Source organism: Pelecanus crispus, chromosome 1 (assembly GCF_030463565.1).
Source record: "Pelecanus crispus isolate bPelCri1 chromosome 1, bPelCri1.pri, whole genome shotgun sequence".
NCBI classification, from domain to species: Eukaryota; Metazoa; Chordata; class Aves; order Pelecaniformes; family Pelecanidae; genus Pelecanus; species Pelecanus crispus.
In genome coordinates this window covers 56,451,260-56,476,410 of record NC_134643.1, presented here as the reverse complement: position 1 = coordinate 56,476,410, position 25,151 = coordinate 56,451,260, and the positions used below count along the sequence as shown (strand labels likewise).

Here is a 25,151-nt window from a genome sequence, read left to right as displayed (position 1 = left end):
CCTTAGATACAGTTGCAAAGCCTTACCTTACTATAATGATCCAATTTACTTCAGGGGATAATACCCTTGCAAAACATGCAAGCCATGCACATAGAAGCTTTGTTAAAGCAAAAAAAAACCCAAACAAACCAAAAACCAAACCAGGGCAACTAGGGGAAAATTCTCAATAACCTTGGGCATTTAAAAAAGAAAAATCAATTCCAGGAATTGTATGTCCTCTGTTAGCATATACAAGAAGGAAGGCCATTAAAGAAGCTGTTTTCAGTCCCCTGATTCTGAACTAACCCAGTCTTTACATCAGTCATCACAGCTTAAAGATACCACTAGTGTAAAAAAACTGCCTTGTGTTGCATAACCTTTGAGTGCAAAATGAAGAGAGTAGAGCTGATGGTTGAACCTGGAAGCCTGATCATCTGTCCTGGCCTAGGCAGTGATTAGTGTAGTATCCTGGCTGTTTTTATCCTCCTCATCTGGTTCTCATCACCACCTGCCAAATGGACTGTCTCATGCTATTTGCTCCTTTTCTCTAGTGCCATGAGAGCTCTGACTTGTAGCATGAAGCATGTTATACTATAATTTCCTTCCTAAAATGACTTTGGATTTTTATTTGCCAGTGACTGCAGAGGTGGAGAATATTGATCTGTCCCTTCAACTTGTCCTCTTCAAGAAGTAGGTTATGATTATGGCATGTAGTCTTGTGTTAAACAGGAGACGGGAAACTCTAGAACTAAAATTGATACTATAGCTGCAGTTTCATGAAAGGTGTAACAGTGTGAAGCTGCTGAATGCTCCTCTCTCTTGCCCCAGCACCTCCCTCCACAGATCTAACCCCCCAGCTTGTGTCTGCCCTGGCACTGATCTGGCCCTGACATGCATCAGTTCATTTACTAACACAGTAGAGGGCTGCCTTCTTGTACCACCTCTGCTGCTTATCTGTCTACATAACAACCTAATCCAAACTACGAACTGCCAGAAAAATATATTCCTATATATTCTTTTTTTTTTTTTTTTTCTGTGTTAGTGTTTTGCCTGAATGTATGCCAACAATTAGATTTGGTAGTCAGAATGGTACCAGAGCTGAGATAAGGCAGCAGGGTCATGCAATCAAGTACTTAAACAGCTGGGAATGGGGCAGGAGACAGAAAGAGAGGGGAAAAGGTCAATGGATGATTTTTCTAATTATCAGCAAACAATTCAATCATCTCTGGCTGTATTCTCGAATTATGACCTGAGGGAAACTGGGAAGAGCTCCTGTCTGCATCCCTCTCAGAGGAAGTTGTCCTCAATGAGTTTTAATACAGGGAATTCTGTCCTGCTGGCGTGTACTTTCCTTGAGGCTGGTATCTGTTTCTTAGTTCTGTTTTCATTCTCTCAGCACTTGGTAGGAGCTAATTTTACTGATGACTGATATAGTTCTACCAACTCCAGACTTCAGCAAAATAATTTTGTGCTAATTTCCACCTAGAACTAAATATTGTTCTCCTCTCCTCTCCTCTTTTTTTTTTTTTTTTTTTAATTCAGTGGCAAAAAAAATGTTTGTTAAGTTTGACCCAAATTATGAAATGTTAATACGAGAAAAAATTAACAGAATGAGAAAATCCAGAAGTTCTGATTTGACTTGAATCAGACTATTACATTTGACCTAAAATGGAAGGGTCACTTTAACTTTTGGGCTCCTGAGCAATTTTTGGCAGTTTATATTTCATCTTGAAATGTAAAGTGCTTCACTTCAACAAAACAAACAAAAACCAGCCAATCAAACAACCAAAAAAAACCCCTACAACTTTTGTTTCTATTAGTTAATGGGGATGAAACAGCTAACTGCATTCAACAAAAAAAAATCACAATAATTTTGGTGTCCATAAAGCTGAATCTGTTTAGGGCTGGCATGAGTAGGAGTTTCTGTGGGATCATGTAGGATCAATGTATACATGCTTTAAAATAGAGAGTTTTAGCTTGGTAGGGAAGGAACATGGTTAATGGTAAGTAAAACCTGATAGATTTCAGGCTCAAATTCTCTCTCACAACTGAATCGGCAAATTATATTCTCCACACCTCTGTGTTGTCTTGGTTCTGAATAGAATAGCTCTCCAGTAAACTGTTTTTGTTGTGATTTAAATTAACGTGTTAAGTCCTCCAAGATACTTCTGGCCTATGATACTCCCTGAATGTGAAGTTTTGCCATGAAGTAGTTCAATCACATTCTTGCTTCTCTTTCCATTGTACAGCAGTTTGAGCAGGTATTAGCAAGGTTGTTTATTTTAAGTTAAATCTCACAATCCATTTGTGTTACCTTTGCTGTTTGTCATGCATTAAAGATATGAAGTAACTTCTGTGATTAGGAAGAGCTTACTTTGTGGGCTGTGCTGCTTGTCTGTCAATACTTGTTGAATGGCTTGGTAAAGAAAAGGAAGTGAAGATGCAAAAGGATAACTTCTGCTACTCTTGTTCTTTCAGGCACATGTATGACCATGCTGCAAATATGTACCCGCAGTTAATTAAGAATCCCACCATTCGAAGTGGAGTTCAGAATTTTATGGCGTATGTATTTAGTTATTAGAAAAGAAATTATTCAAGACTTGGGGATGGAGGGTGACAGAATTTTCAAGGGTTTTTTATTCTCTTCCTTATGGGCTAAAGAAAAATATATGCTTCCTTTCCCTCTGATTGAATGCCATTAGTGTAAAAAAAAAAATTCTAAATGTACATGAAGAAGGGCATATGCCCTTCCCTAATTCTGTTTCTTTCAAAGAAATGTTTAAAACCATTGCTACAAAGGAGTGTGGATAATGCCAATGAATTCTGAATGTCATTCTAGTCAAAATCCTTTTCTAAAAAGCTGGTATTTTGAATGTCATACTGAACAGTGTGGTCTCTTGGCACCTTAATCTTTTTAGCACTGTGTATCCTTTCCTTCCTCTGTTAGGTTAGAATTTTGTTTATTCTACCACTGACGTAAATTCTATTCTAATCACAAAAGTCCTGATTCCCTTTTCTCTTCAGCTGTATAAATCAAAAGTAATTCTGTTCAAACAATGCAGCTACACTGGTGGGAAGCTACAAGTGGGACAAGAATCAGGCCAGGTACTGGGAGACTCAACTGTGATTACCGCTTATTTAAATCTCCTTAGACTTTTATGTTTTCTTCCATTACAAATATTTCTGTGAAACTTTGGTCATTTCTGGGGACTATTTTTTCCACCTTCCCCTTGTCTTGTGCTTTCCCCAAGGGGTTATGTATCTGACTAATTCTGTTATTGGTGCATATATATAAAGTTGATTGGTTTTAGCTTATCCAAAAAGAAGAGAAAAAAAGTCTTAGTGCTCTCTTACTATCATTCTTCAGCATTGCTGTCCTCCTTGTAAGAAAAAATAGGCTAGCTAGAATATCAATGTGTATGGGTTTTTTTCCAGAGTGACTCAGCATAGGAGCTGTATCCCCCAAGATGCACTGTTGGAGGATGGGGGAAAATACTAGGTGGCCTTGTATCATTTTTCTGTTGCCTGTATCCTGGACTTCTGCATCGCTGCTTTACTTAATAGCAGTCTTGCAATATGGGCTGCTGCGTTGTCTTTAGCCCTGAATGCTCTGACCATATCCCTGTTTCCTCTGACGTACTTCTTGCATCTTCTTACTTCCAGAAAGCTAAATCTGGCTGGTTTTGTCACCCATAGACTATTGGAAGAGTTTGCTTCCTTGTCAGGTTCATTCTCTCCCTCTTCCCCCCCCCCCCCTTTTTTTTTTCTTCCCCTGCCCCGCCCCACTGTCCATAATGCTGGATGGATAGATAGAGGAGGATTGAAGAGGCTGGAATCTGGTCCTCACTCACTCAACAACTGTGGTTCTTCTGTGGGCCTTTGCGCACAGCAAAGGAAGGAACTCTGGGAGATCCTTACAATGTTGGCTGCTCTTGCCCTACGGTCTGTTCAGCTTGTGTTGCCTCATGCTCTAAACCTGGGTTATTTGGCTAGTAGCCTCTTGATTGGATTTGGCACATGGGATGGTTGTGTTTGGCCTCCCATCTTTTCCTCAGAGGGTAGCAATGGCTCTTAGGCAGTGTTTAAGCACCAGCAGTAGCATGCCTTCATTGCAGTTATATGTAGGGGAGAGAAATAGGCTCTTCAAAGGTCAGTCTATTTTATCCTTAAATAGGCATTTAAAAGGGAATGGTTCATCTGACCTATCACAGGCTTGTTTCCCTTTACTGACCATAAGGGGTTGCTAGATCTGGTGTAGCGGAGTTCCCCCACAGAGGTGAAGTCCGACTCTTTCTTTGATACTAAAGTCTGGTAGAGGCATGCTACTGTAGGGTATGTTGCATGGATCTGAACATTTGCACCCAGAGGATATAACATTTATGTCTGCAGGACTTCAAAGCATCATTTGCCTCAAAACCCTAAGAAGGTTGGATCATCTGGGTCATAATACGTTTATCCTTTCCCTGCATTATCAATTATACTCTAAAACAAAACCAAGAAAACCCCAACCTGTTTGTTCCTCCGCAGGAAACAAGATCAATGGACAAGACAACAAATCAGAAATAATAAGGATGACCCCTTTTGGAGGCATGCTGGCTATATTATTGCACAGTTGGATGGTCTGTACATGGGAGCCCTCGAGTGGGCTAAACTACAGAAACAAACAGTAAGATTACCGCATCTCTTTTTCAGTAGCTGGGGATGGGATGCCAGAGGACAAAGATGGGAGAAGGGAATCCGCTATTTAAAAAAAAAAAAAAGAGGGTAATTAGTGGCAAGTACTCATTCTGCATGCCATTCTACAAAAACTTCAGTGGCTGTTCAATGTAGATAATGTGACTGAGCACTCAGATCTTGTCACCACAGATCCTTCGCACTGGACTTGGAACCCTGGGCAGTCACGTGCTGATTAGATTGGGTGTGGCTTTTGTATCCATGCCTGAATGTTGGAAGGACAGACACTTCTAAAGTGCTTGCTGTCATCACTTTACAATTATTCTTGAGCAAATGACCCGCTAGGTATAAAGAGTAGCTGCAACAGCATGAATCAGCACGTAGGGACTGTATTAAAGCCTTCATTCATATTTCCAAGCATCAGCTTTCAAATCTTAAAAGCCTCTCAGTTTTGGAGTATGTTTTATGTTGCTAAATGTCTTCTCCTTTTCTGTCTTCTAAGTCTTCCATTACAAAATATATGGTCAGTGCTGTGGCAGGCCAAATGGGGTATGAGTGGTTGTTGTGTGGGGGATTTTTTTTTTTTTTTTTAATTTCAGTTAAATTGTGTTCTGGATCATCAGCTTGTGTGCAATAGCAGAGCTCCTTTAACTCCAGTAGAACTATTGTAATTACAATGCTGTCCTTAAGTCTAGTGTCTAATAGGTTTCTCTATGTGAGACAGAGGACTTGAGTAATTGTAGTTGACTCCTTTTGTCTTGGTTTAACCATATCAAGAATTTAGAGAAGTAGGGAGTGCTAAACAGTTGAGTTTCAGTAAAATGCATAGAACTCCTCCTTGCGTAGAACGTGTTCTGGGGCTTTCATGAATGGGGAATTAGCTCAAATGAAAAGACTTCATAATAATGGAAGGATCCATCCTGATGGGCCTGAGTTGTAGGGAAGATACTAAGAAACCTTGACTTTCTAGGAAAAGAACTCATTAATTCTCTTTCATAACACCTGTATCTGAAGAGCCCTGCAAAGCTCATAAATTTTTTTGGCTGCTTCAGAATCCTTTAGATTCATATGGGCGGAGGGGAAGGTGCTAGCTTGTGCCCGAGCTATTTATTTATAATAGGCATGTCCTACCTGCAATGTGTATTCCCTGATACTTATTTAACTGTGTATTTGATACTAAAAAGCACTGACCTCTGAAGTGACCAAGTCATTCTTAATCCTCTTTTCAGATAGCTCATCAGCATGCCTATATAAGAGTGGTGCATTTATTGAAAGTTCAAACATGTTGTTCAGACTGAAATATGTCTGCTATTTTTGAATTATATGCAGTGGATGTACATAGTTCTTTTCCCAAATGTGCCTGGAGCAGATGGTGGGATTTTTTTTGACTCCTTCCTATGCCATTCACAATTTTAGCTTTTGGCATTATCTCCTATGTTGGGATCCATGTCTCTATTAAAAGCAAAAATTTTCCCTGTGTATGTATTTCTCACTTGAGATGGTGCTGCAGGTTCCTCTGTGTGCCAGAGCCAGTAAGTTAACATCAGTCTCTTACCTTTGAGTACAGTTTGGACAGCTGCTTTTGCACCTACATATTTGGTTTTCCTATGCATCACCATGATACCTGTCAGCTCTGCAAAAGTACACGCAGTTCACTTTGTTGGATACCATGCTACTTTTCAAATACTTTTGGAGATTAGGCAACAGTGCTATTTGTGTACATATTTACAGCTGTTAGGATCCCCTTCAGGAAATGAAGAGCTTGAAGATTGTTGCTCTGAGTTTACACGGACAATAAAAACAGGTGCAGAAGCAATGTTACTGACTAGTAGTCTAGCTGTGACACATCCACTTATCTGAAAATCAGCCCAGCTTCTGTAAACTGTTGGCACTTAAAAAAAAAAAGACTAAAAACCAAACAAACCACCTCCCCACCCCCCTCAGAAGACCAACAGCATCTTCCTTATTCCTTGTGATTATAGAACATCTGTCCTCCAAAGAGGCTGTTTTCAACTTTGCTCTTGCAGTACATATTATAAGAATGTTTGATTTAATCCCTTAGATTGTTAGTAATGTTTGGCAAATAAATTCACCTAATAGATGATTTTTTTTTTTTTCTTATTTCTAAGTATTACACTTTCGTTCAATTCATCCAATGTTGTTTTGATCTTTCTTTGGGCAACAACTGCAGTAACAAGTATTTACTATTTCCATTACTCATTTCTCACCTTAAAGAATAATTAAACTCGTTACCAAAAGCTCCCACAACAAATTCTGCATGTTTTTAAAAGCAAATCTCATTCCTATTGCATGTTTTCCTTTGAGAGTCTCTTCTTCCCTCCCTCCCTTTGGTAGACACTACTTTTGTTTCATTATAATAATCCTAAAACAATACACATATAGAAAGGATTACTTTTTTTTAATCAGGAACAAGTTTATCTTTTCATCTTTGGTGGTGCAGTAGTTTGTATTTGTGGTGGTAATGAGCATTAGAAATATTTCTAATCTTGTGTGTGGGTTGTGTGGTGGTTTTATTTTCTTTTTTTATCTCCCCTCAACCAAAAAGATGGAGAAAAGGGACTGTGACACAAAGTCTGTGGGTTTCAACACTGGGCAAAGTTGAACAAAATAGTTCCCTTTTCAGGAGAATGGAAGCAAGCTCTATCAGTAGCTAATCTGCTTTTAATCTTACACATTTCTTGTGTTGACATTTCTTATCAGCACTGCACATATCTTTTCAAACTTGCAAGTAGTTGGAATTTTACATTTGGTGGATTAGTTGATGTGCATTTATTTGAGGAAGACAAGTGAAAAGATCTGACTCTCCATTGTCCTATGTAACACGTAGTAGTTTGAAGCTATGCCAAATCCACATAGTGCTTAATGAGAGTTGGATTATGTGCACATAGGCCACTCTGAAATCATAGATGTTCCATTTCCTTTTTTCCCCTAAACTTCAGGTCTACTTCACTTGAATATTGTAGAACCATTGTGTCTGCCACAAATAATTGAGCCTTACTACAGAAAGAAAATTTGGTGTGGACTCTGAACTGTTTGATTTTTTTTTTTTTTAAAATTCCTATATGTATGAAGCATATGTTTTGGAGTGTACTGTTCTAAACTTTTTTTAATTGCATGAAGTTTTTTTTCCTGCAGGGCCATTTTTAGGTAGGTGCTTCCATTGAGACCTTCATGAAGGCAATGTATATTGTAAATTTCTGTATTTTGAGTTTGATATTTACAGGTATCATTAAGAATGATGTCAAAATCTGAATACATTTTCATGTTAAAGTGTGACATTATTCCATCTGGTTTAGCAACATTTTATATCTAGTAAACAAACCCAACCCTTTTGTCAAGACAATTTCTGAAGGAGGGGCACTCAAAGAACATTAAGGCTTTTCATCTGCCTAATGCTCTACCAACGCTGTGATTAATCTTGGGCTTGTCTACACAAGGAAATTACTCTTGAATAAGGAGGTGTCAGTTTTAAGTAGTACAATGATTCTAGGACAGCTCTTTATTTGTACTTCCTTATTTTGTATTGAGAATGCTCATGCATGGGGGAGTTACTGGAAAACAATTGTTACAGAATAATGTCTATTTTAATGTCCCATGTAGACAAGCCTTTAAGGTTGGTTCTCTCCTATCTGTTCCCCTTTCTGTGTTTATTTCTCCTGACAGCTGATGTAAGTCAAACTCAATTTATTTTTTTTGTTTGTTTGTTTGGTGTTTTTGTTTTGTGTTTTTTGCTATTCAGGACAGTACCCTAGAGGAGGAGCCACACATTCTAGTGAAAGGACTTTTTGTCTTGTTGTGGCTATACCACCTCTCTGCTTGTCAACTTAGCTCATTCATTCATTCTTCTTCAGGTTGTAACCCATGCATGCAAGGAGTTTTCCTGACATTGCTGTGTGAGATGGGAGAAGGTGATTACAAAAGATTGTAATATGCCCTATATTATGCACTTAGGATGCACACCTTTTTTTCATCTAATTCTTGCTGGTAGACACTGATTAACTCCTCCCAGGAAGAATTCTCCATATATTCTGGAAACTGGCTGTAGTAATTCCCAAACTGGGGCGCTCAGCCTTCTGGTAGATGCCTCAGGCCACTCCTGAAATTCCCAGATTTGGCCCGCACTGCGGATGCCCAAGTCTTCTGTTTGGATGCATTGTTTTACTGAGCCTCCAGAGAAGCTCTGTGGACTGTGCTCGTGTGCTGTCGCTGAGCATCAGACAATCTTAAACACAAAACCAGGTTTATCTAAGCAGAGCAATGAGTTCTTGGAAATAAACCAGAACAAGATTTTCTTGCTACTCAAAAGGGGAATGAAAGCAGAACCCTAGTGGGTACTTAGCAACCTAGTTCCTCTCTTACTTCTCTGCTATTTTGGCTGGCTTTGGGAGCTGGCAGCCTAATCTCACCCAGTGGAGCTCTAGGAGTCTACATAACCTTTGCTTCTTTGTTTGAGTGGGTCTTTCCTCCTGCTCTCTGGCCACCTTTCTGTGCACATAGTTCTGATAGCTTCCTTCCTTGGCCCTGTTGTTCTAGCTTGAATGGACTTCCTAGTAGTTGCTGAATTTTTGACTTGAAACGACTGTAAGATAGCATAGAAATGTGAAACTTATTTTTAAAAATATACAGGCAATTCCAAGTGATGTTGCAGCAGTATCAATGTAGCTACCTGTAGATGTTGCAATGAAGGCAGGTTTTACGGAGGAGAGTATGTACTTGCCAAATGGATGGCAAGTACAATTAAAATGTCTCAGGGCTGGCTGAGCATTCTCATATGCAATCCTGTTTGCTCCCCTCCTGGTGGTACTGTACAGTAATGCCTGTGTAAACTGGACATTGGAAAACAGCTTCTCCTCATTGTGTGGTGGGCTTGCAGACCTCTAAGTGCAGCTGGATGGGGAAAAACTGTGCTGAAACAGTGCTAAGTTCCTCTGTATGGGGGGAGTTGTTGGGACTTGTTTGTAAACGATTTGTGCCAGTGAATTGCTTAAAACTATCCAAAGATACATCTATTGATGTTTATCAGTTGTGGCCTTTGCTCCCTGTTTGGGTCCTTACAGCAAAAACACAATGAGCTAAAGCAATGTAACATATATGAAAGTTTGCCTTGGATTTCTTCCTGAAACTATAGCTGCTGTTAGGGCCTTCTGCGATGCATGATTTTCGTTGTGAGAATGGCTTATTTCTCTCACTTGTCTTGGCAGGCATTGTGGGAAGGTCTAATTCCTTCCCCTGGGATATATGGACTAGAGTTTACATTATTTTTGGTTTTCCTGTTGGTTATTCTCTCTGCCAAAACAGCAGATGGATAATACAGAATTCAGCCTTCTGACTAAAAAGTAAATGGATTTGGCATTGCTTTTTTTCCATGTCCTTGTCTCCCCTTTATTGGGGTTTGTAGACAGGTCATCTATATGGTTTAATAACAGTGACTTACATTGCAAGCAATGTGTTTCTTTGCTATATGATTATGTCCTTATTCATAGTCCTACAGTGATGTGTGTTCTCACTTCTTTTCCTTAAGCCCTACCTTATCTGAAGGCATGGTGCAAGCAAGAACAGAAAAGATTCAGAAAATGGTCTTTGAAGGTTGAGGTTAGACCACTGTTAAGCTCTTATTTTTGAAGAGGCAAATTAAGAGAAGGTTCTGAAGAGTGTGTTACGCGATGAGCTGTGTAGTTAACCCTGGCTAGCTCTAACCATAAGGGATTTTTGCAAGCATGTAGCATAGCAGAGTGCCTTTTGACTGACTTCTCTCTTCAGCTAGTTCCATACGTGATTAGTATTGTTAACGTATCACGCTTCCCTCATTTGTTTCCTTCTCCTCAGTCCTGAGGATGTCTTAAATTGCAATCTTTATGAATATCTGAAAACTACCAAGAGTGTTTGTTATTGTAAGGCTCTTCAAAAGCATCTCGATTTAAAAAAAATTGAAATCTTACTATTACCTCAGCATAACAGTAGCAGCAGACTGATTGGTATGCTGTTTGCAAAGACACACAAAAGTTTCCTAAGTTACTGCTAGTGTCTCCTTTTTTCCTCAGAAATGTTAGCATTGGTAATGCCACTACAAGGTCCAGATCCTTAAAGATACCTAGGTGCCTAATTTGACACTGAGTTTGAGCATCTGGGCCTTGTGAGCAGGTATTTCAATAGACCATATAAGAGCTTCCTTTGAGAGCAGAAGAAAAATTCTAGAAGAAAAATCAAGACTTGAGACTGTCTTGATGCTTCTCTGTCTGAAAGTGTTTTTTGTGGACTCTCTTTTCTCCCTTTCCTCAGCCACTGAGCATCTTTGATGTCCAATTTCTGAATGCAGTTGGAGACCTGTTGGACCTCATTCCTGCATTATTTGAGTACTCTGCACGGAGTGGACAATGCAATGTGGAGCCAGGAGGCCATGGGAAATATCAGTGGGATATGGGTCACTGCTCTGCACTCATCAAGGTGAGTACCAAGAACTTAAATCTCCAGTGACTGTGTTGACTTGCAGTGTCATCAGTTTCTGTGTTTCTGGAGTCTTCACTGTTTATGTTCAATGTGCATGAAGAGACTCCTGTCAATCAAGGTGCTTTTATGCAGTTGTCATTTGTGCCTCCATAGGATTATAGGTCCAGTTTTGCTCACTTGTGTTCAAGGGCAGGTTAAAAAACCAAAACAAAACCAATGAAAAGCTACTAGAATTACTAGGGAATGGGGAACTACTATGGAGAGGAGACTGGAAAAGGGTAACTTGTTTCATCTAGCCAAGTGAAGTCTGAAAGGGGGTGTCGTGAATGTCTACAAACACACTGGGCAAATAAGCAGGGAGGAAGGGAAGAGGATTACTTAAACTAAAGGACAGTGCTAGCACAAGAACAAATGGATGCAAGTGGCTGATGTTTTCTAAGTGTTAACAAGTGATACTCTGGAATGGCTTTCCAATGGGAGTAATGACAGAAAAAATGTTTTTAAGGTAAGTGTCTGATGCATCATGGTGGCAATTAAATTTTTCAGTTAAAATTATCAATCTAGATCTACTCAGCATATGGAGACTCCATGTATCCCAGAGCAATATTCACGTAAATTGAGAAGCATTCATTCAAGCATTTGTCTACAGCAAGAGGTTTCTGAGCTAACAACAAATCTTAGAACCAGGGAAATACTTTGACAAGATGTACCCTCAATATATATTTCCTTTTCAAAATTAATTTACTTGCATTTGCTTCTGTATTTTGAAGTCACCCAGAGGCATTGTCATAGAACCAGCATGTTCTAAGTTAATGTTGGATATGCTTATCATTCTCTACAACTATTTGAAAGGAGGTTGTAGTGAGGTGGGTGTTAGTCTTTTCTCCCAAGTAACAAGTGATAGGACGAGAGGAAACGGCCTCAAGTTGCACCAGGGGAGATTTAGACTGGATATTAGGAAAAATTTCTTCACCAAAAGTGTTGTCAAACATTGGAACAGGCTGCCCAGGGAAGTGGTTGAGTCACCATCCCTGGAGGTATTTAAAAGATGTGTAGACATGGTGCTTAGGGACACGGTTTAGGGGTGGACTTGGCAGTGTTAGGTTAACGGTTGGACTTGATGATCTTAAAGGTCTTTTCCAACCTAAATGATTCTGTGATTCTATGTTTGTAGAGAGCTGATCTGAATATGTAAATACATGTATTCAAGAGGAAACCGGGGAAACAAAACATACCATGTGATGCAGGTGTCCCAAAAAACCCTAAGCTGTTTCATTTTGAAAAATAACAACTAATTATTTGAAAACAACAGATGGGCAAGACTTATTTCCAGAGGTTTCAGAAATTAATTGTTAAGTGCACAGTTAAAAGCACAAGAATCTGCTACTTCTTGAACAATGCAATTAATCAAACTACTTAAAACAAGTTGTTCTCCCAGTTTCTATGAAGTACAAAACATCCAGAGTGTAGTAGGGTCTGAAATTACTCATCTTTCTGCTTCTGTTTTCCAGGTTCTACCTGGATATGAGAATATATATTTTGCCCATTCCAGCTGGTTTACATATGCGGCTACACTGAGAATATATAAGCACTGGAACTTCAATATAGTTGATCCAGACACTAGCACCGGCCGTGTCTCATTCAGCAGTTACCCAGGTAAAGTCAAGAAACCCAAACCAATGTAGATATCCAAGATAGCATGGACCATCTTACTGTCTTGCAGAAGTCTTGTCTATAAAAAGGATGATACCTCAACAAACACTGGCTTCAATCTACCTAACACTTTTAGCCACTGAGAGGACAAAATGTTGTCTTCAATTTTCTGGCTTGAACATGATGATGTTGTCATTGTCTGTTGTTGTTGATTAATGACCTTCAGTGCTCTGAATAGTACTACTTAAATATTCTACCTCTGGCGCAAACATGTGCTTTGAATTCTGCTTGTGTAGTCCGCAGCCATCTCAACTGGTGAACTTCTCACCTTGCCTATAGCATTTGCATGTTTGGTAATAAGAGTTTTGAACTCTTCTGTTTACCACTGTGACATGACTATTGCTGTAATGGGATTATTAGAGAGTATCAAACACTAGCCATCTGAAATTGTATCGACTTCTTTGGTCTTGGGTTAGCAAACCTTCAGGGTGGTTCCCCTGCATCTCCCTTTTCCAGCTTCTCTATAAGCTGTTGCAGAGGAGAGTGTTTTTTTTATGAGTATTTCATGTGTTAGTAATATAGCCAGCCAGAATATTTAAAATCTGTCTTAGGAAGATTGAGCAGCATTTAATATTCTCAAGTTTCCTGGAATAATGCTAGAAATTGCCAACAGTTAATGTTTCAGTGGTACTCTTGCTAAGTAGCACCCAGAAATGTGAACATGAAAAACCAAAGCAAATCTAAGACTCTAAGAGTAAGCATTGCCTAAGTTTTTAAAGGTCGAACTTCAAATTCAAAAATGCCCAAACACTCAAGAATCTTCATAAACTTTTTAAAGTGAAGTATGTGCCATAGGAGACTGTCTGATGCTGATGAAATTTTGTTGGTTGATGATTTCAAAACATGCTCTGTTGGAATTACTGTGCTTACCTTACTGCAAAATCCCTTCATGGCCGGGACTCCTGAGACTGTGACTGGGAAACTGTTTTGAGAAGCAGTTGCATTTATTTCATGTTGAAAGCAATTTTTTTTCTGTGGGGCTCTGACCCTCCTCAGTGACCCTCAGGAATGCAGCGTATTCAGACAACTGAGACTTTTGCTTTGAGGAAGGAGTAGAGGTATTCTGGCAAATGCCTAAGTGTACAGCCTTTCAAGAGCTTGGGTTTATCTCTGATTCCCTTGAAGGAATTTCACTTGCTTGTTGCAAGGAATTTTGCCAAGCCCGTGTAGCCTGGTAGAAAGCCAAGTTTTCTGTCTGAGCTCTGTTCATCAGCTGAATGTACAGAAGGTTATTCTGGATCTCACATCTCTCAGCAGAAATGCTGTTGAAGATAGTACTATCCTTCAGGAGAATGTGGCTCTGTTTTGCAACTGTTCCATGCTGCATTGTGCTGGAGAGTCAAACTGGGGATCAGGATTAGCCATGCAGAGCATTTATTTTCTTTTTTGAGGGTGTCTATGGTGATGTCTCTGGGATCCTTTTGTGGATTCCTTGTATAAAGTGAAATACCATCTTCTGTTTTGATGAGACTGATAAAGCTTGCTGTATGGGATGATACCTGAAAATCAGCTACTACTATGCTGAAATGGTCAGGGTCTGTTTACTAGTGTACAAAATCCCAGTGTGCTTCCCTGAGACTGAGGTCTGCAGAGATGGCTGATTTAAAAGCTTGCTTGTGCCGGGTAGACTTGGACACAGTGATGTGGTAAGGTGTACTTCTAACAACAAAATTGAGTTACAACTGTTGTAAAACATAGTTCCCATAGCTACAGTGAAGTTTGAGAGACCCGTGGTATGCAAAGCGTACTCACTGGCCACCTAATTACAGGATACTATCATAAGCACTAGACAAGCGTGATCCACTGACTACAGCAAATTGCATTAGCTGTGGGTGTAGTTCACAAACTTGCAGTTTTCCAGGGGATGAGTAAGCTCTAAAGCACTGGCCTGGTAATGATCTAGGGACATCACACAGGAAGGAGGGAACTGCCAAATTCCTCTGCTCCATGTTGTGATGAGATGAAGCCTTCTATTTTCAGGGCATCTGACCAAGGAATCTGCAGGTCCTGGCCACAGGTCAACTTGATGACTGTAATTTCTCCCTGCGTTCAAGTTTCCACTCTTATTCTCTGTCCTGATAGACACTAAGAACCAGTAAGAAAGGCCAAGCTAATAAGCTCTCCTGAATAACATGATCCTAATGTACATAGAAGTATTGACTTTTGGAGGAAACAAAGATGGGTGTCCTTCCAGGCCTTCAGTGACACCTAACTGAGTAATTAAAAGATTTCTGTCATCCAGAAGATTGGATATGAAATAAAACTCTGCTGCTGTCCAAAAGCTGTGTCAGAAAAGCTTCAAGGAGTCGTTTGCCTTCTCGGAAGGAATGTGCCAACTCCCCAATTTCTCCTGGGGTCACAGAGTAAAATTGTCCAGATTTGTTTGTTTACTGAATTTCAAAAGACAGGCTACTACACTGCAAAAATTAATATTTGTTGTGACTCAAAGGTTCTAAGACTATTCACACCATGATGCATGTCAGCGTGTGCATTATTATAACAGCTAGAGGGCCTTGTGCTTCCTTGCTTCTGCTGTGACTGAGCTGGTAGGAGGACAGGCAGGAATTCCAGTCTGTCCTGGCTTCCCCAGCAGTTCCCCACATTCCTGCCAGCATGCTCAAATGTCCACTGTTGCAGCATGTCCTCTCTCTGCTGCTTTGTCCCTTTCAGAGCAACAGTAGCGCTGCAGAGGCACAGTCAAGTGGAAATGAACGGTAGTAGTAATCTCTGCTTTTGCAGAATGATTTAGCCACTTGATGCTCATTTCCACACTAATCCTAATCCTCACTTGAACTCTGCTCATAGTCGTAACTTTCTCTTCTGCTGAAAGTGTCTGTGTGGAGCTGCATGTAGGACAGCTCTGTGAACCTCTGGAAAGGAGAAATGTCTCTGAGCTGAATGCTTGGGCAGCCATGACTTCCGTGTCTTGTTCAAGCTCTGGACATAAGTACTTAATGTGGTTGGTGAATCTATGCACAGCAGAGAGAATTTAAATTGTACAGACACATTACAGTTGCTCACAAATGTTGAGTGAAGCAATGCTCACTCACTTTTTGGGGGGGGTAAAAAATGTGATGACAGAGACTAGGTAGGTGTTGTTCTGCAAGACAGTAAAAGATCAGAGAGAAAACCCCTCTCCCCTTCCCACCATGCAGTCACTAGTCTATACTGCCCCATTGACGCATTCAAAGAAAGGAGCCCAATTTGCAGTTTTCCTTGGACAGCAGCTCTCAAGATTTCCATCCATTTGGATGCACCTCTTCTTGAACGGTTAGTTTTGAACCCCATTTAAGAAAGGGAATCTACCATTTGGACCCAAGCACTCTGGTTTTGGGTAGTGACCTACTTTCTTTGGGCTGAGCCACAGTCTTGTTAAGTATGTTACTCTGATTTTAGCTGTTTAAGTAAAACAGTTGAGAAGAACTTTACTACCACCTTTGCTCCTCTGGTCTGCTGTTAGGATCTTGCTTGTTTGAGATGGGCTATGACATGGGAACAAGATGACACAAGTTGTCTTGATGGGTGGCTATATGAGTGCTGCTAAGGCAGGAGAGAGAACTAATGTGTCCCTTGCTTTGAAGTAATCTGGTGTTAGTGCAGGATCAGAAAGTGCAGCATTATCCTTCCCCACAGCCTGAGCAACAGCTAGGCAGGAACAAAACATGGAGAGGGTGGTAGCCCTTGTATTCAGGGGACCAGCTTGCTCATGAGGTATTGCCAGACCATTTCTTGCTTCCCTGCTCCCTCCAACATCTGTCTAAAACCTGGAGGGGAGCAGAGGAGTGTCTGATGCACTCTGGAGATGAGAGGCCAGAACTATAGTGTGGGATGTGCTATTTCTTAGTGCCTAGGAGAGGTCTGTAAGTGGAAGGAAGGCAGCTGGTGGGAATTCAGTCTTGGCATGAGAAGCAACTGCCGATGGGATTAAGAAAGCTAATCCAGAGAAGATATTTCCTTTCCCATTGTCAAGTGTGTTTACAGCCCAGAGCATTGAGGATCTCAGCCGGGAGCTACCCTTATCCCTGTGAGGTGATGGCTAGACCTCGTGTCTCTGGCTTAACACATGTTGACTCATTCATTGAGTCGCTTGACTTGTGTCTCTCTTTTGTTGTTCTATCAGTGTATCAAAGGTTCACAAAGATAACAAATTTTGTATCATTGCTGTTTAAGGCTTTTTGGTGTCCCTGGATGACTTTTACATACTAGGCAGCGGGTTGGTAATGTTGCAGACTACCAACAGTGTGTTCAACCAAACCCTCATGAAGCAAGTGGTGCCTGAATCCCTGTTAGCTTGGCAGAGGGTCCGCATTGCTAACATGATGGCAGATAGTGGCAAAACTTGGGCAGAAACCTTCTCGAAGTGCAACTCTGGTAAGTATACTTTCATATGAATCTTAGAACAAATGACGTTGTTCCCTCTCCCCCTTGCACCCTTTTCCTTCTCCAGACAGGACATGTAACTCTCTCTTTGCTCTCATGCCTAGGGACCTACAACAATCAGTACATGGTGCTGGACCTGAAGAAGGTCAAGCTGCAGAAGAGCCTTGATGACGGTGCATTGTATATTGTTGAGCAGATCCCAACCCTTGTGGAGTATTCTGATCAAACAAATGTTCTTCGGAAAGGTAATAGCTCCTACAGTAGTTACTGGCTTAGGAAAGCCATCTCTTTGTGCCAGCTGATGGAGAATTGTGCTTTGTACCTGGGAAGGGTTTATTGAACACTAGTGCTGAGTTTCAAGTTAGAAAGCTTTGTGTGAGCATCCCTCTGTTGCCAGGTCTATTACATTGTATTTATTTCTCCTGCACGCTGTGGCAGGAATGCGGTGAGCATCTGTGTTCCTTAGAAGCAGGGGAGGGAAGTATAGACTTTAGCTTCTTTCTTTCTTCTTGCTTTTTTTCTGGTATTATTTTGTCCTGTCTTAGAGACTCATGAGGAAGAAGGTGAGATCTATTTGAAGCAGTACTAAGTAACTGTGATGCCGTGGGGTACTTGAAATGTTTGGTGAGTGGGTCACTGTAGAAGGAGATGAGCTTTTAAACATCAGTGAAGTTCTATGTTAGATTCAGCTCCTGAACGTTTCTGGAGCTCTGTTATCTGATAAATATTTGCTGCTTAAAAGATGCCTTAATCCCCTAGCAAGACTAGCAACAACTTGATGGAAAACAGACAGACAAAAATCTAGGTGAAGCAAAACACCCACTGTCAGGTTTCATTCACAAGTGTTTTCTAGACACTTGATGTCAGCACCCAAAAGCCTGAGCTCGTTCCACAAATTTAAGTGTGTGTCTGGTGCTTTGTGCTCTCTCCTCTAATCATATGCTGAGGAGGTGAATTGATTAATTGCTCTTCATCATCAAAATGATTGGAATTTTTCCTTGTGTCTGGCTCCTTGGAAAGTTCTGGCTTATTTTGGGCATTGCCACAATGTCAATATGGCTTTATGAGATGTTCTTATGAATAATTTGGAAAAATCCCATGTCTCTCCCTTATGCTTCTCTGGCTCCTTTATCTGTTGAAGGTATGAAAGTAGGCTGTTGCACCTTATCTTCCAATGTTTGTGTGTAGCTCAGATGGTGAAATGCCTTGGGCTTCTCTGTGCTGAGTTGTGGATTGTGGTGCAGACAAACAAGCTAACAGAGACCCTCTAGCTCTGGCACGTGAAGCAATGCAGCCGTGTCACAGCAGTGCTGCACCTGTGCAGACAGGCCAAGCTTAGAGGGTTCCCTGAGTTCCTTTTCAGCAGTGACTCGAGAGCTGCTGCATGGATCCCCTGTAGGACTGAGCCCAACCCCTGGGCTTGGGTACACAGTGTCCACTTATTCCCTCGTAGGAGATCCTGTGGCTGCTCTGTTCTCGAAGATGGCAGCATGTATTAGAAGTTACATACTATTTTACATTTACAATATGGCTTTTCCCAGGTATCTAAATGCACCTTGCATGTATTGGATAACGCAGCAGTCAGTCCCTGGGAGTTTAAACATTAGGACAGCCCTCAGCACACAGGGTGGGCTAAGCACAGCAGAAGTGCTGCCTTAGAGACCTCAGGTGCTGTAAGCCAGCACTGGTCCTGTAAGCAGCAGATCTGGACTCCTCTATGCCACGCAGGAGACCAGGCAAGTCCCAGTGAGGCCCCTGCCCTGTTCCCTGGTGCTCAGAGCAACCCAGGTGAATGAAGTTTGCCTTTCTCAAGACCAGTGCTGGCTTAAAGTGTTTGTGGAGCAGCTGACCCTGGCATGTTCCATAATAGCCTTGTACCTGGTATCCAGAGATAGTGGACTTTTGACACTCCAGCCTGGTCCGAGTGAGTTTGTGCCAGTATTGGCTTTTTAAGTCTCTTTCGAGCATAAACCTAGAAACAACAGAGGATGAGAATTGAGTTCTCAGGTGAACAAAGGCAGGCATTGCTGTAGTAAGCCCTGTATCTGAGGAAAAAATAAGCATTTTCCTATACGGGTGTGAAAATGGAAAGATTTTTTTTTTTTTTTAAATGGCTTCTGTTAGCTTGTCTCTTACGCCAGTGCAGGTGAGTTCTAAAAACCGGGAATCTCTTATGTTGCCCTTTCCAGGCAAAGATGTCAAGGTGCTTTCTGTATTTTGACAAAGAAAACTCAGGAATCCTTTAGAGGAGGTGGGGGAGAGCAGTACTGTCTCCAGTATAGGGATACGGCACAGGAGTGGGCTGCAGTTCATGTTTCTTGATGAGTAAGTAGTGCATCCATTGCAGCGTCAAAAGCATCGGATCAGAGCCTGGGATCTCGGTCTCTGCCATCATACGCCTGATCTCCTCATTGCTTTCTCTCTCAATATTGCTGAGATATCTTGCTCTGATGGGCAGAGGAGGAAGGCATTTTGTTTCAGAGAATTTTTGCTGCCTTCATGTTGCCCTCCTCACACCCCTTTCAACCTTACACTGACCTCTGACTTGTTTTTGTCACTGCTCACCCTGCCAGGCCTAACAGGCAGGTTTCACTGGCTTATAGCAGCCCTTGGGTAAAGCCAGCCTTAGGTTGGGTGCTGGACTGTCTGTGTGGGATTTGCAGTCTTGCAGAGCCTGACACACAGAAGAGCTCTTGCTGGAGGAGAACTGCAAATAGCTGCTTCTGTTTTAGCAATTTAAACAAAAAGTTTTTCTAGGTGGGAGAAAGGGGTCATCTGTATGCACTGTGTTCATGTGAGACAATAGCACCTTTTTGAATCACAGCTAAACTCTACTGGTGTGGAAGCTGATGTATCTGTATCCTCTGGCCTGTGTCATTAGAGGCTGGCAAGTGTGCTCATTTCTGGAGGACGCCTGTATTACAAAACAGCATGTATTCAACCTGTTTCCTTCAGGTAGGCTCTAGGTCACGTAAGCAAATACCAGCAGACAGGGTATTCCTGTCTCTGCTGCATGCTAGGCAGGACCCAAGCTGGTAAGGCCTCCACTCAGGCAGCGTTCCAGTGCTTACGCTGTCTGTGTATGGGTCCTTCAGGAAGTTTGGTTTGTGTCTGTGTGTATTGCTCCCAGTGAGTCCCAGCTGATTTTCTTGAGCATGTTACAGCCAGAGTCCTCATGTTGTGCTGGGCTGAAGTTAATACATGGAGTGCTGCATTTACCAGCATCTAGAAAGTAAATCTCTCAGCCAAATCCTGGTGTGTGTGATTTGAGAAGCAACATTCCTCACTGACAACCGGAGAGAACCTGCAAGTCTGCTGCTCTTGGGACTAGCTCATGTTATATACTCTGCCTAAACATTCCTTGGTGCCTGCATTGCAAAAAAAATTCAAAAACATTAAATGTTATGATATAGGTATCTATTTTTATTTCTTCCAGGACTTGCTGTACCCAGATCCTGACCTGGATGGTCTCCTGCCTATTTACAAGCTTTTCTGTTTTCTGGACTAGTCTTGTTTCAGGCAGTTTGTATGTTGCTTACCTAAAACTCTCTCTGGAGTTCTGGCTGGTAACCCTGCTATGTTAACAAAACTGCAGGATTCACACTTGCTTTTGGAAAAGTTAGGGCAGGGCTCTGCTCTGCTGATCAATCACTTAACCCTCTAAGACAGATACTGGCAAATGTGCAGCTGTCGCCCATCTCTCCTTATCACTGTGTGCAATGACAGCTTTTCAACCACCACCGCACAAAGCGTGTGCGTGTGTTCTTTGCTGACCTGCCTCCCGTTCACCCCTGTTAGCTCTGTGGTCTCTGTGTGTGTGCGTGTCTGTCTGTCTGTCCCTGACATCTCAGCACAGTGTGTTACTCTGCCTTGGTGAGATGGGAAGGGGGCGGAAAAAGGGAGTGACTTCAAGCCTCTTGCTGGGAAGTTTGGTGGATGTAAATGATCTTAACACTCCTCTGAGGTTGAGCAGAGAAACCTCTGTAGGAGGGCTGTGGCCGCTCTGCGTATTCACCTCAAGCTCCTGCAAGTCTGATCTCAGCTGTTTTGTAGGATGAGTCCTCAGGGGGGAAGTTTGGGGGTGGGTTGCCTGGGTACAGTCTCAAGCGGTGTTATAACTGGGACTCAACCCTGGTCATGCCAGTGACTATTGACTTATTTTCTTGGGTTTAAACCAGTTTGATGTGTTATTCCTTGACATATTGTTAAGGCAATGCAGCATGGAAAATGGTTTATTTTTCTTTCTTGATGCAAACAAGAGTGTTCAGCTTTTCTAAGTGATTAACAGATTGGGTTTTGTCTCTGGCAGGTTACTGGCCTTCATACAATATCCCTTTCCATGAAAAGATTTACAATCTCAGTGGGTATGCGGCATATGTTGAAAAGTATGGCATGGATTTCTCTTATGAGCTTGCTCCAAGAGCAAAAATCTTCCGTCGAGACCAGGGCAAGGTGACCAACTTGGAAAGCATGAAGTACATCATGAGATACAACAGTAAGACACGTATTTATGAACTGTGGAGCTGATCTTAATAAAGCAGTGTTACTTCTATTTCTTGGGTTATAGTGGGAAGCTGCAGCCTCATGTGCAGATCAGAGTTGTACTACCTTAGGTGCAGAGTACACACAAAGCAAAAAGATAACACAAGCTTATTGTTGAGGTAGGAAACAAAGGTCAAATTACTTAAAAAGAAAGAAGACTGGGTTCCTCCTAGAACAAGGGCCCTTGGGCTTGCTGTTTGACCTTTCCAGAGAGCTTCTGACACTCCAAGAGACTCTGTAGACTGCTGTTACCCAATGTATATACAGCCTGTCAATCTTGAAAGCATTCAGTCCTAAGCAGAAGTTAGGTCAGATCAGACCAGAGAATTTAGCGTAAAACTTCAGGTCAGTTTGGCCTCTCTTTCCCTCTTCGGGCATAATGACCTTTGGTAGGTAATACTCTGCTCTGCTCTTCCCTGACAGGGTTCTCCTTAACTGGATTACAAACAGCTTAATTAACTTCTCACTAAGCCCATCTCTAAGTACAGATAGCTTTAGATGTTATATTTTTATTCCCAATTATAGGGAGCACACTGATTACTGGGCTTGGGGTTTAGGAGGCCTCTCCCAGGGTGGGGTGTTGCTACTGTTTGGGTTGTGAGTAGCAGCATGCTCATAGATGTTGAGGCTTGTCCACCTTCCCCTCCTAGCTTGCAGCTACTACAATGGGTGTTCAAAGACTTTGCTCTTTGCCACTTATTTTAGTCCAGAACAGGAAAACAAAGGCTCTCGCTGCTGCTCTTCCCACACCCTTTCCTTTCTCTTCTGCTTTTCTCTCCTGACAAAGTTCCTGCAAGCTTTTATCATGTGGAGTTGCAGATGTTTGTTTGTGGCTAGAGGTTGGCGGTAGTGCCCCTGGGATGCAGAAATAGCTGTATGGACTTGGATTAGGAGCTTGTCTACTTGATGTCCTGTCTCAAGCACTGACTTCCAGCTGGTACCTGGGGAGGAGCGCGAGAGCAATGTGATAGACCTGTGTTTCTGCCAGCGCACTTACCCAGCTTCTAGTGGCTCAGGCACTTTGCATCAGTAGTAGAGGCTTTTTGTGAGGGAACTATTATTTTTTCTCTTCTTCCCTCCTTCCCTCCCACCACATTTCTCCCCAGACTACCAGCGTGATCCTTATGCTGAACACAATCCTTGCAACACCATTTGCTGCCGGGAAGACCTGAATCCTTCTTTTCCAGTGCCTGCAGGCTGTTATGACTCCAAGGTAAATTACCTCAATTTCAATATCTGCTGAATGTTTGCTGCAGCCTGTTCATGCTCCTAGCAGACCTGTAGCGTGTTTCCCTGCACTAGGGCAGGAATGGCCAGGCCTGTCTGTTCGCTGTTTTCATGCTTTCCCAGTGCTTGGGCAGATCCTGAGATGGTAATTCTGTGCAGAGTCCTATCTCCTGTCCCTGACACCAGTCCTGGCACAGTGTCAGAGGGCAGAGGATGCAGGGGGAGGTGTGCAAAAGAATGACATCCATGGGAACTTGTGGTTGTTTAGGGGTTAAACCCCAAAGCCTTGCAACAGGAGGAGCATAAGAGAAGGCTGAAATGAGCTGTAACATCCTTCAGGGAAGGTGACTGTTGCACAGCCTCAGCCTCCTGTTGGCGGGGACTGTGTGGGTGCCTCCCCAGAGCCCACAGGAATGTGTTTTCAGCCTCATTTTAGCTTTACCTTTGCAAAAGCCTGGCTCTCTAGTGAGTCACCCTACTCCAGGGCTCCACCTCTCTGTGAAACTGCTTTGAACAAAGTTTGGTAAAGATGACTTGGCTTTCTGGGGGAATGTGGGAAAATCCTTAGACCCACTGTCCTGGAGAAAGCAGCAGTTTTTCTAGGCAGCTTGTATGGTATTTTCACTGTGAGGGGTAGTACCTGAGTAAGCAGCTGCCCAGCCCTGGTGTGCTGGGAGGTCGTATGGCGCTGTATCCTGGCGGGACCAGCCTGCTGTGTTTCTGGATTGTGAATTTGGCTGCAAGGATGAGCCCTGTGAAGGCTGTTTTGGCATTGCTAGTTCTGTGTGTCCACTCAGCTTGCACGAGCCCAAGCCTGCTGCCGGCTGTAGTGGCTGGTAGGAGCTTCCAGAGACGGATATTATGGGATGAATCCAGAAAATTGCTGTGTCGAGGTGTCTGGTAAGGGAGCAGGTCAGTGCATGCTGGTTGTGATGCCTTTGCCAGCACAGTTAGGCAAGGGAAATGGGCTGGGCTGGGGGAGGACAGGGAACTGAAGAGAATCATAGAATGCTTTGGGTTGGAAGGGACCTTTAGAGGTCATCTAGCCCACCCCCCCTGCAGTGAGCAGGGACACCTTTAACTAGATCAGGTTGCTCAGAGCCCCATCCAACCTGACCTTGAATGTTGCCAGGGATGGGGCCTCAAGCAGAAGCATTGAGAGAAATAGCCCAGAGCAGAAACAAAACCTGGCAGTGAAGCTAATGCCAGTTTATTGTAAACACTAAAGGCGATGTTAATGTCCCTGAGTTTGGGAAGATGTAGCAGGCTGGTTACCTCTTGGGAGATAGTGAAGGAACAGGGCAGGGTCTGGGCAGCAGTATTAGCTCTGTGCTGCCTTTGTCCTTTCCTAGATTACCCTGCCAGCACCCGAGGGGACAGCCCAAGTGCTTAACACGCAGCACAGCTTAGGTCAGACCCTCTAGGCTGCCTGCTGCAGCTCCAGCTCTTTTTAGAGACACCCAAAGCCAGGGAGGAATGTCCTGAGGGCAGATGTGCTGCTTCTCTCACCCTGGATAGCACAAGGGCTAGAGGACAGCGTGGGCTTGTGCTTTGCTACTGCCCTTCTGCGCTGGCTGTTCTGTGGTTGAGGGTGCCTCTGTGCAGGGGAGGAACGCTGCCTGAGCAGCATGCTCTTCCCTTGCCCACTTTATTGTTATCAAATCTCCCGGAGCTGTTCCTGCTCTGTGGGATGGGTGCATGTCAAACACCATGCCACCATTTTGCCCTGAACTCCTGTCCTTTCATTACAGGTGTCAGATTTCCGCCTGGCTTCGGCGTTCACAGCCACAGCAATCAATGGCCCCCCAGTACAGGGTGGACTCCCTGTCTTCACCTGGAGACAGTTTAACCACACACGACACCAGGGCCTGCCAGAATCATACAACTTTAATTTTGTCACCATGAGGCCGATCCTGTAAAACCAGCATCAATATTCCCAAATGGGATTTTTTTTTTTTTAATTTTCATTCTTGTGTGTAATAAATTGACCTGGATGTCCACATCTCTGTGCCTTACCTGCCTTCTCCTGTCCTGCCTGCTAGGCACTTTGTACTGACATTTGGCTGCCTCTGTGCAGCCCAATGTATGTTCTGCTCTTCTGAGCTATTTGGGTGGCCCTTCTGACTAGGATTGATGGGAAGCAGGAGTGGCACTGCTTTTTGGCAAGC

General features: G+C 42.6%; 1 protein-coding gene across 1 annotated transcript in view; it reads left to right on the top strand.

Annotated features, from left to right (window-relative positions):
- PLBD1 (phospholipase B domain containing 1) overlaps window positions 1–24,912 on the top strand; it is a 39,325-nt gene extending 14,413 nt beyond the window's left edge. The window contains exons 3-11 of the mRNA XM_075723952.1: window positions 2,458–2,541; window positions 4,507–4,645; window positions 10,954–11,118; window positions 12,633–12,777; window positions 17,005–17,205; window positions 17,319–17,459; window positions 21,524–21,709; window positions 22,863–22,969; window positions 24,735–24,912. Of these exons, the coding sequence (XP_075580067.1) occupies window positions 2,458–2,541; window positions 4,507–4,645; window positions 10,954–11,118; window positions 12,633–12,777; window positions 17,005–17,205; window positions 17,319–17,459; window positions 21,524–21,709; window positions 22,863–22,969; window positions 24,735–24,902 (1,336 nt within the window). The 3' untranslated portion in view covers window positions 24,903–24,912. The remainder of the gene's footprint in view (window positions 1–2,457; window positions 2,542–4,506; window positions 4,646–10,953; window positions 11,119–12,632; window positions 12,778–17,004; window positions 17,206–17,318; window positions 17,460–21,523; window positions 21,710–22,862; window positions 22,970–24,734) is intronic.
- Window positions 24,913–25,151: the final 239 nt, after the last annotated feature.